Genomic DNA, 17,377 nt, shown 5'->3' with positions numbered 1-17,377 from the left:
ATATATATTGTATAATAAAAGTAAACCCTAAGCTGCAAATTGTAGAAACGAGGTCAGGCCCGACATAGCTGATAACATAGGATTACGGTGAACGCGTTGACCGGCGAAAACACTATAATAAGTCAATGGTGGCTACTTACTTCCTTGTCTGAAATCCATAAATACGACTTATAATCTGCACGATAACGATGATGGAATTAAAAAGGCTTTATAATTCAAGAAGAACGAATACGACTCATTCACATGTTTGTCGGTTTCCCATCAATCTCTTGTAATAATTCCAACGTACAAAAATCTTATTCAACCCAATTTCTCCCGATATCCAAATTTCGAATCATGGGTTTGTCTAAGCTGTTGATTCTAATTTCTGGGCTGCTCTTAGCTCTCACCGCCGTGGACCTCTCCGTAGCTCAAACCTTCAGGTGCAGCAGCTCCCCAAACTCATGCCGTGCCCTTGTCGGGTACACCACCGTCAACAACACCAACCTCGGCGCTATTCGAACGCTTTTCAACGTCACGAGCTTCCGGAGCCTGCTCGGAGCCAACGGCTTGCCTCCCTCCACACCGCCCAGCTCCGCCGTGGCCGCGCAACGGGTCATCAGGGTCCCCATCAATTGCGTTTGTTATAACGGGACCGGGACTTCCTACGGCGGCCCGACATACACAGTTCAACCGGATGACGGGCTCTACCACATAGCGGCCGAGGTGTTCTCGCGGCTAGTTTTGTACCCGGAAATCGCGGTCGCCAACAATATTTCGGACCCGAATAATATCGAAGTCGGGCAGCGCCTACGAATCCCGTTGCCTTGTAGCTGCGATGACGTTGAGGGGCAGAGAGTGGTGCATTACAGTCACGTGGTGAGGCCGAACAGTACTCTGGCGGAGATTGCTCGGGAGTTTGGGGCCGATGAGCAGACTTTGGGTCGGATTAATGGCATCACCGCCAAGAACGAGTTGAAAGCTGAGCAACCCATTGACGTTCCTCTCAGAGGTATGGTAATTTCGTTTTACCCGTACTATTTTGGAAATTTTTACGGTTTAACCTTCAATAATCGGTGGCGAGAATAACAGCACACAGTCTTGTCAAATCATTATGATGGACGGGATGACCCACCATTTGTTTTTCTTCTCCATTGGTGGTATCCAGTTGTAAATGTTTGATTTCTTGGTTTACTCCAAAAACATGAGACTAGGGTGATTATCGACCGAATAGATATTAAATTGGGTAATGTTCGACTCGTGTAACACTTACGTATATTAACAAAAATGATAGCAGTGTAATATGATTAATTTGTTATTTCTCAACAGCTTGTAACACGTCAGTAAGATCCGACTCATTGGACTCTCCTTTGCTTGCTGCTAATGGCACGTACGTCTTCACCGCCCACGGTTGCGTTAGATGCACATGTGAAGCTGCTAACAACTGGACGTAAGATTATATCTCTACACACCTTGTCAGTGGCTGCACACCTGGATCTATCCCCCATCTTATCATTTTAGAAATTTGTGTTTTTCCGTTTGCCAATTTCATTAACATCTGATGCTGGTTTTGGCCAGGTTACACTGTGAACCATCCGGAACTAATAGGCCATCCAGGTGGGAAAGATGCCCATCCATGTTATGCGAAGGCCTCCAAATTTTGTCCCCTGGCAATGTCAGCGTGTCGGGTTGCAGTCGATTGACATGTGCCTACGCCGGCTACAACAACTCGAGCATCTTCACTACCCTGGTTCAGGACCGGGATCCAACTTGTTTGAGCAACGATGTCTCGAGAATCGGTTCGAATTGGAATATTGTTTTCATGTTGATATTGTTTTGGTATTGAACCCTAAATATATATCTCAAAACCCAGAGAATTAGAAGACTGTATGTGTATAAACTCAATTAGCTAGTATTTATTAATTAAGGATAATTTACTAATAATTACCAATATATGTATATGATATATAATCAGATATACACAGTAATACAACAATTCGACCTTATTTCTCAGAAAAAATAAATTTCATTAGATTTTTTTTTATTAATATTGGGTTAGTACAATGTAGTATCTGTTTAAAGATAACTCTCAACCATTTGATATTGAACACTCACAACCCTGATATTTCTGATATTCGAACCCGAGACCTCAAGAAATAATAAAAATTCTTTTACTAATGAGGTCGCTCAGTTCGTGCAAATTCCATTAGATTCGATAAGGATAAAAAAGGTGAATAAGAATTAGTTTTAGAGAAAAAAATAGATAAAATATAGTTTGATTTCGGTCATTTTCATACACTACATTTTCTGGTTTGAAATCATGTTTTTCAATGCGTACTCCATTAGAACATATCGACAAATCATAAGCTGACACGCAGCTTGACTTAGGCATGAACATAAATTCATAATTGAGATTTTTTTCCCCAATATAAAGAGAGGATGGAACTTGAAATTACTCGTCAATTAATTGCTTCAAATTACTATTTTTTGTTATTAAATTGTTTAATTTAATTATTATACGGGTTAAAATTTGAATAAAACTGGAACTATAATGAAACTAATGCTTATTATTTTAAAACATGTAAAATTATTATTATTTATTTATGCTTCAATTTCAAATAAAAAAATTATTTGAAGAACCTTAAATTTTTTTAAATAAATTAAATTAACAAATTCAACACATATAATAGTGATTGTTTTATTTGAATATAAAGGATTCAAATTCAATAGGATCATTTTTTAAAAAAAAATTAGAGTTTAAACTGCGTCAAGTTTTATAAAGAATGAGATCAAATTGAATTATTATTTAGGATGAAAATCTTTCACCGTAGATAAAAATATAAGAAATAATATTATAATACTTTTCTCATTTCTCTCCATATTTTTTTTCATTTATCATTTTATTTTATCAAATAAAATATTTTTATTTATGTCAAATCAAATCAGATCGAGCATAAATTTTAATTCGAATTTAACTTAAATTAAATTTCTCTAAATTTAGATTAAATCAAGGTTAAAGTACACAAATGTTACCCTACTATATGATATTATTTTATTGAGTCCCTTGACTACAAAAATTATAAAATGGTCCTTTAACTACATGGAGTTGCTTTGTTGAGTCTTTCGACTATCAAAACTTATTAAATGATTACTTGACTATTCATTAAGTTTCGAACTCATCATTTTCTGTTAAAAAATTAACGGTCGTCTGAGTTGGACTTTAACACGCTGATTAAGATATGATATTTATTTTAGATTACAAGATTATATTTTGTCATGTCTCAGTCAAGACGAGTTTTGAATATAATGAATAGTCAGATGATCATTTTATAACTTTTAATAGTTAAGAGACTTAACATATCAACTCTATATGATCGGGGGACTATTTATGTAATTTACCCTAAAATCAAATAGCTGACGAAAGATATAACTATCAAATTTGGATAAATCAAAATACCCAAACAAATCCCTATAATAAAGGGATCCGCGAGATACTCAATTGTTTTTCTTTTGGGATAAAATAAGAGATATAATTGTTAGAAAAGTTGATCAAGTAACGTTACAACACAATCCGCCTGTATTGCGAAAAGTTGAGATTATTTCTTGAGTTATCGGGTTCGATCATTATGAATATTAAAATTCTGATCGAGAGTCATCTTTGATCAAATATAACTTTATATTGACCTCAAATTAATAATTTTTTTATAAATTACTTTTTTCATGATATTATTAAGAGGTTTAAATAGCAACATCATTATATATTTATACGTAATTATTTGACTGCAAATAAATGTGTGAAGAAAGTTGGTTCATGAAGACACATAATCAAAACATACACATGATTTTATGTCCGGGAATAAATTATTGCTCCGAGTGCTCTCCTTGTTCCATCACTGGACATAATCCAAGGGACCATAAGGTACGAACAGTTCAGCAAACAATGTCTTCCTCCTCCTGGGGCTCCAACCCGTGTCTTTGCATAGTTGGTCTTTATACCATACATGAAGGGCACCGATGCACTTTCTTTTGTAGTTTACGCCCGAGTATTGTTTCAGGTAATCTTCACATTCTTTCACGTCTTTCTCCATCTCTTCGATGCTCGGTAGCTTGAACGTGCCATCGAGGAGTTCGACCAGCCACCGGCATCTTATCTCCGATGTGTACAAATTTGCCACGCTTTTAGAGTATCCTATCACTGCTGCTAGTTGTGGTATCCTCGGCTGAATGCATTCCCTGTGTGTTCGAAACAACAAACTTTATTAGAGTTTAAAAAGGGTGAATTACATCACACGTCCCCGGATCATGTCCATATTCTAAATTTGTATATATATACTCGAGTCTCTAAAATATTAATATCTTATCAATAAGGTCTTTTAACTAATCCTTCCATCAGTTTGGCAGCTGCTTATGAATTTGGATTTGATATATACGGAGCATGCTCAAAACATTTATTTATTTTTATTAATTTATCCTCTTAAAATTCAGTAACACTGTATGTTTTTAGTAAGTTAAAACTGTACTATCCATACAATAGATACATGCGTTTAAAATTTTGAATTATATGTGCTAAACATATTTTAAATTATATTGAAATTTCCATTTATCACTCATACTAATGGTCTGGTTAACGGAAGGATTTGATTGATGTTTTGAGGAATAGGCTGTTATACTTTGAAGTGTGAAGATGAATCTACAATTTAACCTAGAGTTTGGGGATATCTAGTGTAATTAGCTCAATTGCAAACACGAAAATGTGTTTGAGCTTCTTCTCCCCTTGAACCCCGTTGCCAAAACGACGACGTCAGCCTATATAGGTGCAGTCTCGCCGTCGACCAGGACGCCGTAGTGACAGAAACTAAAACCCGATGCCTTCTTCAATTTGATTTCTCCATCTTCAACTTAGTCGTAGAAATTTTCCGGGACAGTCGAGATCATGCAAGAACTGATTTTATGGTGGAAACTGTGCGTTGGTACGGTGTCGTTTCTTCGCCAAACGAAGCTTCCTTTTTATGTCACTCTCCACAAATTTCGAACACGCACATCTCTGTCAAATAACCAAAAGTGAAAAAAAAAAAGAAAAAGAAAAGAAAAAAAAACTATACAAACGCCATGTCATTTGATTTGAAGTTTACCAGACGTGCAAGAACTGTGGCTAAGAGAGCAAGAAGAAGCCCTTCACGGGTGTAAGAAACGAGTAAGATACATATGTGCCAATGAAAACCCCCAGGGAAGATAATCAGGGAGATTCCAGTGTGCTGTCCTGTATAAAACTGTGCATGGATTTTCCATCCCGTTTGCTGTAGAGCACTCCATGGCCATGTCCAGTGCGGATTTCTGGAACCCAACAACGAGGACTCTTTTGCCTTTGATGAATTCCACCGCTTTTGCATCTTCCATGGCCGCGTAGTCCATGGAGTGTATCACCTTACCGTGAAATGCTTCGGGACCCTTGTTCGGAGGGAATTCTGGGATATTTGGCACACCGCTGAACCGCCCTACACAGATGATTACAAAGTCCGCCTGGTACATCTGCAGAAATGAAGTTAATTAGTACTCCATGGCATGCATGTATCACTACATATACATATATACCCGAGTTGGATGGTTATTCAAGTCTTCAACAATGAGCTTCCACTTCCCCATGGGGCTGAAGGGCTCACCGGTGCCACCTCATGAGCTCCAAGACTGGATCCCAGCAACTCTGGTGTTGAATTTGATGTGCTTTAGCAAGTCGAAGTGCTTTGCATAAGCCTCAACATAATCGAAGACCTTGTGTTTGTCGGGAAAATCTTCTGTCACCGACGGCGGCCACGGGAAATCGGAGAACTGATAAAGCGGCTTTGGGGTTTGGAGCTTCGTGGTCCGGAGAGTTTTGGTCCAAACACCTCCGATGGTGGATTGGGATTCGAAAACAATGGGGTTGAAACCTTTGCACAAGGCGTATTTGCAGACAAGGAGGCCACTTACACCGGCTCCGATGATGCCCACTTTCCTCTGCATTGCTGTTTTGTCTGATGATACTTCCATAGTTCTCTATCTTATCCATACCTCTTTATTTATACATCTCTGTATAAAAACGACCTTCTTAAGATGATCATGACGGTGATTCAAAAATTTGTTATTTTTGTTAAATAAAAAGATAAATTATTTCAATAATTTTTAACACATGACATGATATAATGCAGAAAATAGTTAATAAAACTGGTATAATAAAAAATTTAGTCTTTGACTTTCATATATTGTTATAACTTAGTCCTAGTTTAAAAAAAATTAATTTTGAAGATTTTCGTCACTATTTCTTTTATCGTCATCTTTCATTGTTGTGTCGGTCGACATTTTTTACTGACATCATTATCCACCATTGTTTTGCAATTGATAACTGCAACTGATCCAATATATATATATATATATATATATATATATATAAAAGGTCAAAAAGGCATATGAGATCCCTGAGATTTAAAAAAAATCAATGTTTCCCTCGTCCTATTCTTTTGAATCAATGTGGTCTTTTAACTCAAAAAAGAATTTAATCTGATTTTTTGATCAACATTTTCTTTCTTTGACCAACGATCATGTTAATTCCTGCTGTTATAAATTGGATAAATTACACCTTCATCACTCAACTATTTTCTTCTCTTCGACCTTGGTCACTAAATCCCAAAAATTTTCAATTTTGGAAACTCTAGAGACTTCAGGGACTAAGGTTATAGTTAACCCATTTTCATAATAGCGGGAATTAACGGAACCATTGGTCAACGACGGAAAACATTAATCAAATGGTCACATTAAGTTCTTTTTTGAGTTGGAGGGCCACATTAATCCAAAAAATAATATGAGGACGACATTGATTTTTTTTAAAAGTTCATAGACCTCGAGTATCTTTTTGTCTATAAAAAAATATACAATTTCAATCTATAAAAAAATATACAATTTTCAATCCCTATTGTTATATATATTCTATGCTCCGATTTTTCTCTTGCATTAGAAGAATCTAATAAAATCCCTATCCAAGACATTTAGTTCAAATATCAGTTTTTTTTTAGTAGATGGTTGCTGTTAAGATTCAATTAGAACTAAACTAATAAAATATGTAAATAACAAGGATTAAATATATAATTATATTATTTTTTAATTATTAAATTAGTACAACTATCATATGCTAACAATAAATGATTTGATTAATATTATTTAAATAATTAATGATTTAATTAATAAAATTAAAAAAACTAGTTAAAATTGAACCTATATAATTAAATAGTTGTTGGTGTAATTTAACCTTTAGGGGATGTTTGGATGGCAGAAAATATGATTATCGGAGGGGTAAAGTTTTTTTCAGGATGTAATGTCTGTTTGGATTGCAAAGATTCTCAATAGGGAATAGTAAATCAAATTCCCAATAATGTCATTTTGTGGGTATTTTACTGGGAACGTTATTCCCAAAATTTCTTAGGTATTTATCATTTCTCATGAGTTTAGATTAAAATGTCATCAAAACAAAAGAATTATTTCAAACATATCATTCTGATTGTTGAAATAAAAAATATTTTCTATGAAAGGTAAATTGTAAATTTATCCTTAAATTATTTTAGATTTGTAAAAAAGTCCACAACTAAAATTTTATATGAAGTTCAGAGGATAAAATTAAATTAAATCCTTTTATTAAACCTATTTATTTTTTAAATTTTGAAAAAAATATATAAATTCTATGAAAAAATAAAAATAATAAAATAATATATTTTATAGAATTATTATATAAATATTTTCATTTGAATATTTAAAATTCAACTGATTTAAGATAAAATATATCACATGAATAATTTGATAAAATATATATTTTAATAATATGTTATATTCTAATAATAAATAATGCGACGTTCTATTAACCAAACTGTAGCATTTTCCAAATTCCAACCAAGAGAAGGAAAGAGGAGAGCTCTCCCCAGAGGCTGAAGCGACAAATTTGAATCCTATATTCCAGTCACCTATGGCTCTCAATCTTCGCCAGAAACAAACAGGTATGTTTCTCTTTAGATCTCTCTTCATCCGTTTGCCCTAGTTTCATTTCTCTTTCTAATTTTGATGACTGTTAAAATTTTGTTAAATTTGATTGTTTTCTTTCGATCTAAATCTATAAATTTAGCTTTGTCTGGGTTTTCCTTTACTGGGTTGTTGGATTTGATCCGTCATTTTTTAGCTTTGATCGTATTGGGTGTTGTGGTCTTTATTTTTTTGGTTGCTTTTACAGAATGTATAATCCGAATGCTGAATCTGAACCAACCTGTGAATCCAACTGGAACTGCGAATGAAGAGGTTTACAAGATCTTGATTTATGACATTTTGTCAAAATATATTGTCCCCCTTGATCCATGTCAAGGATCTTCGAAAACACGGTGTTACCCTCTACTTCCTTATAGACAAGGATCGAAAACCTATCAATGATGTACCCGCTGTCTACTTTGTTCAGCCTAATCATTCTCAGAGAATTGTAGCCGATGCTTCACGTTCTCTCTATGATAGTTTTTATCTGAATTTCTCTTCATCCGTACCAAGGCCACTTTTGGAGGATCTTGCTTCTGGGACGTTGAAGTCAGATTCAATCCATAGGATTTCTAAGGTACACGATCAGTATTTGGAGTTTGTAACGTTGGAGGATAATTTGTTTTCACTGTCCCAGAAGTCTACTTATCTGCAACTGAATGATCCATCAGCTGGGGATAAAGAGATCGAAGATATTATAGAGAGGGTTGTTAGTGGATTATTTTACGTTTTGGCTACGCTTGCAGTGGTGCCCATTATAAGATGCCCACGTGGTGGACCAGCTGAGATGGTTGCTTCAGAATTGGATCAGAAGTTGAGGGATCATTTGTTGTCAAAGAACAATTTATTTTCTGAAGGTGGCAATTTTGCAAGCTCATTTCAGCGTCCAATTTTGTGTATCTTCGATAGGAATTTTGAGTTGTTGGCTGCAATACAACATGATTTAAGGTATCGCCCACTTGTACATGACATTCTTGGATTGAAGCTTAATAGGTTGACTCTGCCAGGAGAGAAAGGCGGAATGAAGTCGTACGAGTTGGATAGTTCAGATCCATTTTGGACGGAAAATGGCTCGTTGGAATTCCCTGAAGTTGCTGTTGAGATCGAGACTCAATTGAACACATATAAGAAAGATGTTGATGAGGTGAATAGAAGGACCGGTGGGAATGCAGGAACTGAGTTTGATGGGACAGACTTGCTTGGGAACACAAAGCATTTAATGAATGCAGAGAACTCTCTGCCTGAACTGACAGAGCGGAAGCAGATTATTGATAAACACACTAACATCGCAACAATGTCTTGGGTCAAATAAAGGAAAGATCTCTTGATGCTTATGTGAAGAAGGAAAATGATATGATGGACAGGAGGTATTACCCAAATGAGTTGCTGGCTGTACTTAAGGGAAAAGGTACCAAGATGGATAAGCTGCGATTTGCTATAACATATATTATCTCTTCCGAAACCATTAATCCAGCTGAAGCAGAAGCAGTGGAAGCAGCACTAATAGAATCTGAGGTTGATACAAGTGCATTTCAGTATGTGAAAAAGATCAAGTCGTTGAATGTTTCGTTGGCATCAGCAAATCCTGCTAGTAGAAATAACATTGTTGATTGGGCTGAAAGCTGTCACAGCGGGTGTGAAGAACCTCTTATCTAGTGATAGGCAATGGCTTTGATCAGGACTGTGGAAGCATTGATGGAGGGGAAGCCAAACCCAGAAATTGATTCTTATCTTGTGTTTGATCCCTGTGCCCCTAAGTCAAGCTCTGGCTCTAGTAGCAGCCATCTGAAAGGACCCTTTAAAGAAGCTATTGTTTTCACGTTTGGTGGTGGAAATTACGTGGAGTATGGCAGCTTGCAAAACCTTGCCCAGCATCAGCAACCTGTCAAGCATGTTATATATGGCACGACAGAAATTTTAACAGGAATGGAGTTCGTTGAGCAACTCTCGCAGTTGGGGAATAAGATGGGATTGGGCAATTCTGTTGCTATTTCTTCAGCGACCCATTAATGCAGCTTTGGATATAATTTGCAGAGCCTGCTATTCACTGGTCAAGTGCATAAAGGAGGCAGCAGCATCCAAAATGCAGATACCATAACATATTGCCAAGTAAATGCACAGATGTGAAGGTGAATATCAGTTGGGGCATGCATTTTTTTCTTGATAACTTGCTGGTTTTAATTTAGGCTTGAACATTTGATTATTTAGAAGAACTTACATAAATATAAATTTCTATTCCAGCAAGTGTCTGATGTTGGGGTGGTTGTTTACATCCTCTTTCTTATTTCTTTCCCCTTAGTTTACTAATAATATTCATTGTAGTTTGTAATTGTATTTTTGGAAAAATGTCATCATCGGGTTCATCCTTGTGATTAACTTGCTCATGGTTATGGGTAATAAATTTAACTATTGGAATGAATCAGCAGAATCTTATTCTTTTTCTTCTTCTTTCTGAATCCAGATTTGACTATGTTGAAAACAATTGCAGTAGACCCTTTTCATTCATCAATGATATAGATTATTCAATGCAGGTTCTTCAGGTTCGATATTAGAAAACTTAAGCCTGGCAACACAGGTTCGACAGACCTGGTCATATATTTTGATTGTCTCAATTAAATGATTCCGACCAAAATCCATTTTTTGGACACGACAGTGATTCGTATTCTTAGATAATGTCAGGGATCTGTAATGGCTGAGAAAAATTCAATTTCCCTTTTACGTTTGAAAGAGTAACAAGAGTATTTCAATAGTCTCCAATACACGGGATCAACATAACAAACACAAAGCATGAACATACAAAATGACCCCACCACTAGCAGTGTGTCAAAGATTTAGGAGAAACAGTGCTGGTTGCAATCGAGAATTCCGTGGTTTTTCCGATTAGATTACTTGACAAATTGTCAAACCATCATCTAGCAGTTGTGTCACGGATCTAGGAGAAACAGTGCTGGTTCAGTTTTTGCTGCATATCCAAACTTGTATGAACTATACTTTCTATGCACTCCCTTGAGTTTTCCTGATCCAGCCTTGTGATGGTAAGTAACCATCAACTTTGAACATTCCCTGTGGACAAACATCATAACTACCATGAGCATCCTTCATAATAAGAACTAAGGCTGGCCTAGCGATCTGAATATCATAAGAACTTACAGCAGCTGATCTTCTGTGTAGTTAGCATGCCACTCACTGGTCTTAGTCCAGGTCTTGAGCCGCCAAAGACTGCACTGTGCTGTGTAAATTGCAGCAGCAGCTAGCAGAGACGGCTGAAACTTGAGCATTTCATATTCAACCATGCACAGCTCGATAAGGAAGAACGAGAGAAATTCGAGCTGGTATGACACAGGGTAATATCTTATCAGTATATTTTTTTCTCTTAATGGTGAGGATTTACCGCTAGATAGTAATTCGTTAAAGAAAACTTTTTTATTATTAACCTTTTTATCAGATTGTGCTGCCTTGAGAAATCTCCTCATGAAAACATACGGAGTCGGCACAGACATGTTGAATTGTAAAGCGTTCACCATTAATTTCTCCTAAAAACACAGAAACAACTATTAAATATGTCTACACACAGAAAGCATGCATTGAGAACTGTTGTAGGAAATTACCATATCCAGAACATCTTTCTTCGTATAAGCTTTGTCCGATATCAGAACAAAATCCTCCACTATTGGGACAGAAACCTCCTCATATTTGCATGCTAACAACATAGCCGTCATGCCTACCAATTGAAGCTTCTTTCGGATTACGGTGCAACGCTCTAAGAATCTGTCTATGAGATTGATTGTAAGGAACAATGTTTCTTCCATAAGTTTGAATTTATAGTGAACCTGTTGAAAATGATGTTGTTAGTAATCTCTAGGCTTCAACTTTTAAAGCAACTAAGGTTAGGCCATACCTCAATAAGCCAATCAATGAGAATGGCCCTCATCTTCTCATTGATGTCAAATTGCCTGTCCATGTAATTTGGAGAGACACAGGAAGAAACCTGCAAAGTAACTCAAAAACCAATGACCCGCCATGAATTGAATCATAGCAAAACTTATAGCTAATAATAATGCATTCAAAAGCTTACCTCGGTCTTCTTGTAGTAAGCATAGATTTCATCTACATACTCAACAACTGCGAGTGGATTGTTCGAATCGCTGCAGTCGATATCAACTATAGACTCCTCCATATCTTCCATTTCAATGTCCTATGTAAGTTCGATAGAAAGGCGATGTTAAACCATTTCAACTGCTAATAAAATGCAGGTATTGAAACAAATACACATACCATTCCATCAGTTTCATATAATACCGCCTCTGTGTGCTTCACGAAACTAGGGACCGCATCCTCCCACTCTTCCGAAACATCAATTTCAATATCGTCTAGGCCACCAGGCTTCACTGTAGACTGAGTTTGGTTTTTTGTGTCCTACAAGAATTCGGTTCAACGATTTCTATTTAGCTTTCTACAGTTCAATGGAAAATCATAAAGCTTCCACAATACGTGGTCAGTATAGATAATACTTCTAGGAAGTGATCCTGGTTGATAACCCTTTCAACAGCCGAACTCCTAAACATACAAAAAGAAATAGAATGAATTCAGTATTTGAAGCAAAATTTACGCAAAGGAATGAAAAAGGACAGAGAAGTGGAAATAAAGATCAAATTAGACAGAACCTTGTAGTATTGTCTGTCTTTCTTCCAGAGCTGACTTCTTATTGCAAACTCCATCTTTCCTGTCTAGGACACTACTGATGAATATGAAACCTTAATTAACAAGGAAAAGAAGTATAACAATGGGAGTTTGGGATTATGGCAGTATCGAAAATACCCTCGAAATTCTCTTTTATTAGCCAAACCAGGGCGGTGAAGTGAAGCTCCTATAGTGTTCTGATTGATGCTACTCAGTGCCCTTCTTTGATTTTGCTCCATGCCCTTTACCATCTTGATTCCACCCATCATTTGCCCATCTTTCAGTTTCGAAAAGATACCGAAAAAAGGTTTATGAAAATCAAATAAATGAAGTATACAGCCGGTAACCAGAACTAATCATATAATAAAAGAATCACCTTGACCATTTGGTGCTGCAATGGAACCTGGATTGTTCTCCTTCGATCTTCTCATGCTTCCGTTTTCTTCAAGACTAAAACCCCACTTCCAAGAACCTTCAAGAGAACCAAGAACATCAAACAAACTGTAAACCGATTCGAAAACACCCATTTTATGCAAGAATTGATGGAAGAAAAAAAATATCTAAGCTTAACTTGATCTTAACATAGACCCAAAGAGAACTCGAGGAATCCAAAAACATCCGGTAAACCGAAATGTGAGCGATGATTTTTTTCTCAACTAAACGAACCTTTAAATTTGATGTTTCAAATTACACAAGAAAAGAGAAAGACGAGACAAACCCCAGTGATTAAGCCTTGTATCTCTCTACCTCCGTTGATGAAAAGGAAAGGGAAAAGAATTAAGGAAAGAGGCGAGTGGTGATGTTTTTGCATGTGATCCTTTCTTTTTATTTGAAAGCCCAACGGCTAGTAATTGGAGACCGTTGGATGGAAACAAAATTGAAAAAGAGGTGACGGTGATTCGTTGGACAATCAGTATTGTGCCACGTTGTCGAGCCTTTAAGATCGAGCCGTGGTTACGCTCTTCTCCACTTTAAGGAGCCGGTGAAGGTTCCTTTTAAAACACGTGGCACTCAATACTCTCTTTCCTTTTAAATAATTTTCAGATTTAGTATTTATTATCCGATCTAATCCGGTCATTCGGGTTTTGAAATTCATGCTTAATACTTTGCCCCACTCGGCCCATCATGTCTTTTAAAGTTTAGGCTAGTGAATCACTCTAGGAGTGCATGCCCTTATGATCTTCGTGAGCAACCCTTCGCATAGACATAAAACATATGTCATGAAATCTTATTGCATTGACATTGTTTTATTTAAACGTGTTTTTATTCTTTTTTTTGATACTTGAATTTACGTCGTTTTTTAAAGTTATAAGCAATAAATCAAATTTTAGTCTTGTAATTTTTTGAATATCAAATGAATTAAAGGTTCATTTACTATTTCATTAATTATAGATTTTTAACAAGGGACAATATTAGACATTTCGTACTCCATCCAAAGCCGAAAGAACAATTACTTGGTTCCTTACCCGAAATAACATATGCTAACTATCAAAAGATCGAACCTTTACATCACCTTCCTTTGAAACAATAAAGTCATGCCCTTATCCTCTATGAGGTACCAAAATTCGTACTTTTACCTTCCTAGACAGGGCTAACATTTCAATAACATTACATTTTCTGGAATTATGACTTTAAAGTTACACATTTCCCTTCCTAGACACAAAATCGACGTTTATTCCTAACCTCAATAAAGCCTAGAGGCATAAAGTAAAAGATGGCCGTGCGTACGAGATCAATTCGTACAATAAAGACAAGGTGGAGTGTTTCGGATCAAGTTTTTTCAAGAGAATTCGAATAATTGGGGCATACCAGGAGAAAAGTGAAGTAGAAATAAAAGGAACCATTGAAATAATTCTATCATGCATTGATTACATTGTTTTCGTGTAAATAGAAGTTAATCCTGAATACTTGTCTCCTGGAGATACCTCTTTTACAAGGACTTCCGTGTATGATACGATGAACGACTTTGTTTCATTTATCCCTTAAAAAAAGGAAAAAAAAAATATATCCCTTGTTGTCCTCGTTTGAGCCTATGATATTTTTTTCTTATTCAACTCTAACCAAGTATCACCCTCTAGGGAAAAAAAAGGAAAAAAAAAAGAATGAGAGAAGAGAGAGATTTTCACTCTAAAAAAAAGGAAAAAAAGTGAGAGAAGAATGAAATAGAAAGGCTAAAAAGATGTATTTATACCCGCTTTAAAGCGACGTCGTTTTGCCCTCTAGGAACAGCATGTTTTGGGCCTTTAGGGTAACTACTCTTTCTGTCATTTTTCGTTTGTAATTTATTATTTCAGTCATGAAACATGTGGGTTAATTATGTTTTTTAGTCCTCTAATGTTGCCATGCTTACATTTCCGTCACTGCTCCAATTAATATGGTTTGTTAGGGGTTATTTACGTTCCTAGCCTCCAAGTTTTACGCGTGTCACATTTTACTCCCTTTTATAATTTTATCGACCATTTGTATGTTTAGACATGGTAACTTTAATTTCTTTCAAATTAGCCCTAAACTAAAATGTATAATCACCTATTTGGACGTTGTATTAGTTATTTGTTCGTTTTTTATACTATTATCATTATGTACATATTTATCTCATATCTCTATGTAAATATATAATATATAATATTATATAAAATTATATTTGTGTTAATGATGCCTTTTTATCTACACATGCACTTGTATATCATCAAATTTGGTTTTTATGAGGATTGTTATATGTATATATTATTATTAAATATATCATTTATTTTATTATTTATGTATTTTTAAATATAAATGTTTATTTAATGCTTTAATATCTTTAAAGTTTTTTAATTATTCGACTAATTTATGGAAGACCTCCAAACACCTAGGGTGCCCTTCCGAGGGCTATTCAAATAAAATGTTTTTAATGTTATTATTTATAATTTTTATTCATTTTATTTTTTTTAATAATTGGTAGATATAGTATATGTGTTATTTTTACATAATTACCTTATCAAGTATAAATGTTTCCTTTTCACTTATTTTAGGTTTCTATTTATTTATTATTGTTTAATCATTTGTTCATCCTTGTTTAGTTTTATTATTTTATTTTGTTAATATTTCATTTCATCCACCTTGTATATGTCATCTATTATTGTATTCATGGGCCATGTATTCGATTTCTTGTTTTCTAAAACGATTAAAGACAATGTTATTTCGCATCGTGGGTTAATAAAATTAAGTCTAACATGACTGTATTTTAATTTTAGTTAATTCGCGTAGTAAGAGGAGATCAATTTTAAATAAAAAAGAGTGAATTAAATCTTTCATCGAGTCAAACATTTTAAAAATAAATTCACTCAATCTAAAAAATCATAGAAATGAAAAAGATCTTAACTTAAATTTAGAGTTCAAAATTGTAAAATTTCATCATTTCTGACAACATATAATAGAGAGGTACTAATCTTGGACACTGTGGGGTGCTTACCCTTCCTCACGCATAACCGACTCTCAAATCCTTAAAAATGAATCTCTGGTTAAACGCAAACCAATTTTCATCTTTAAATGATTTTTTAAATTCGTTTTTAAGATGTTTTCTGGGTATTCGACCTAACTAACTAAAAGGTCGATTGTGACTCTAATCTTTTTTAACTTAGTTCGATTTTAAAAACCGATATTCCTCAAAAATCATGCCGAACATCTATTTTTTTGACGTCCCGGGCGAAAAACGGTGATGGCAATACCTTTATCGATATTCTTGTCCAAATATTGATGCTGTGATGTGCTTGGTTTTCCTTTTACATATGTGATTAATTTTCCTGAGTGATGAGTGATCTTAGACTCAGAACTATTTATTGCTTTGGAATGTGCTTAATCTGAGCTCTACTGGTTATTTATGGAAAGCGGTATGTATTAGACTATGTTGCACGGATATAGATACGGGATGGATACGGGACGGGAATAGGGACGGGGACGGAAAACGGTAATTTTAAAAATTATAGGGTACGGAGATGGTAAGGGTACGACATATAAAATAATTTTAAAATTATAAATATATATAAAAAATCATAAATAATATCAAAATATCAAGACTCAAACAACAATATTAAATTTATAACAGTAAAATCCATAAACAAACAACAATATTAAAATGTCAAATTTCAATATTCAAACCATAATATTAATTCTAAAATAATAAAATACATAATAAAAATCATAATATTAAAGTGTCAAATCTTAAGACTCAAACCATAATATTAAATCTAAAAAAATATTAAACTCAAATCAAATATTATTAACAACTTTAAAATTAACTGGCTCTCTAAATTCGACTCATCAAACAAGAGTTTGACAAACTACTCAACATCTCCCAATAATCAAAAGCATCTCCACAATCCAATAAGTGGCCTCCTCTTCCAATTCAAGATAACCCCTTTTGTTTTTCAAAAATCAAAATCCCCCTTTTTTTTCTTCCTCTATTTTCCTCATCTTCCCAAAATTCGAATCTTTCATCCCAAAGTTTCAATCTTTCATCAATGGCTTCCCTTCAGCAAACTTCAATCGTCATTCAATCAAAGCTCCTCCCTTCTTCCCAGCTCACCAGAGCTCTTCCTTCCCTCAACCTTTCCTTCTCAGCCACTTTCCCTTCCCTCAGACTTTCCGCCTCTCGCCCCCTCAACGACGGTGCCAGAATGTTGGCCACAACGGCTTCCAG

General features: G+C 35.1%; 2 protein-coding genes and 2 pseudogenes across 2 annotated transcripts; 2 read left to right on the top strand and 2 right to left on the bottom strand.

Moving 5' to 3' along the window:
- The first annotated feature begins 232 nt into the window (after positions 1-232).
- On the top strand, positions 233-1,881 carry LOC120203471 (lysM domain-containing GPI-anchored protein 2-like). The gene is made up of 3 exons (XM_039203758.1): positions 233-991; positions 1,309-1,429; positions 1,558-1,881. Exons 1-3 carry the CDS (start codon positions 244-246, stop codon positions 1,823-1,825), a joined length of 1,137 nt encoding a protein of 378 aa, XP_039059689.1. The 5' UTR covers positions 233-243; the 3' UTR covers positions 1,826-1,881.
- A 1,988-nt stretch (positions 1,882-3,869) lies between these two features.
- Positions 3,870-5,990, bottom strand: LOC120203541 (annotated as a pseudogene).
- Positions 5,991-7,889: 1,899 nt separating this feature from the next.
- LOC120203469 lies at positions 7,890-10,254 on the top strand (annotated as a pseudogene).
- A 520-nt stretch (positions 10,255-10,774) lies between these two features.
- LOC120203472 (G2/mitotic-specific cyclin-2-like) lies at positions 10,775-13,286 on the bottom strand. Its single transcript, XM_039203759.1, has 12 exons — positions 13,076-13,286; positions 12,838-12,976; positions 12,693-12,742; positions 12,531-12,580; positions 12,295-12,435; positions 12,095-12,214; positions 11,918-12,007; positions 11,628-11,849; positions 11,454-11,552; positions 11,170-11,348; positions 10,901-11,082; positions 10,775-10,850 (listed from the first exon to the last, which is right to left on the bottom strand). Exons 1-11 carry the CDS (start codon positions 13,224-13,226, stop codon positions 10,944-10,946), a joined length of 1,380 nt encoding a protein of 459 aa, XP_039059690.1. The 5' UTR covers positions 13,227-13,286; the 3' UTR covers positions 10,775-10,850; positions 10,901-10,943.
- Positions 13,287-17,377: the final 4,091 nt, after the last annotated feature.

Source organism: Hibiscus syriacus, unplaced genomic scaffold (genome assembly GCF_006381635.1).
Source record: "Hibiscus syriacus cultivar Baekdansim isolate YM2019G1 unplaced genomic scaffold, ASM638163v2 tig00009942_pilon, whole genome shotgun sequence".
Lineage (NCBI taxonomy): Eukaryota > Viridiplantae > Streptophyta > Magnoliopsida > Malvales > Malvaceae > Hibiscus > Hibiscus syriacus.
This window is presented reverse-complemented; position numbering and strand designations above follow the sequence as displayed.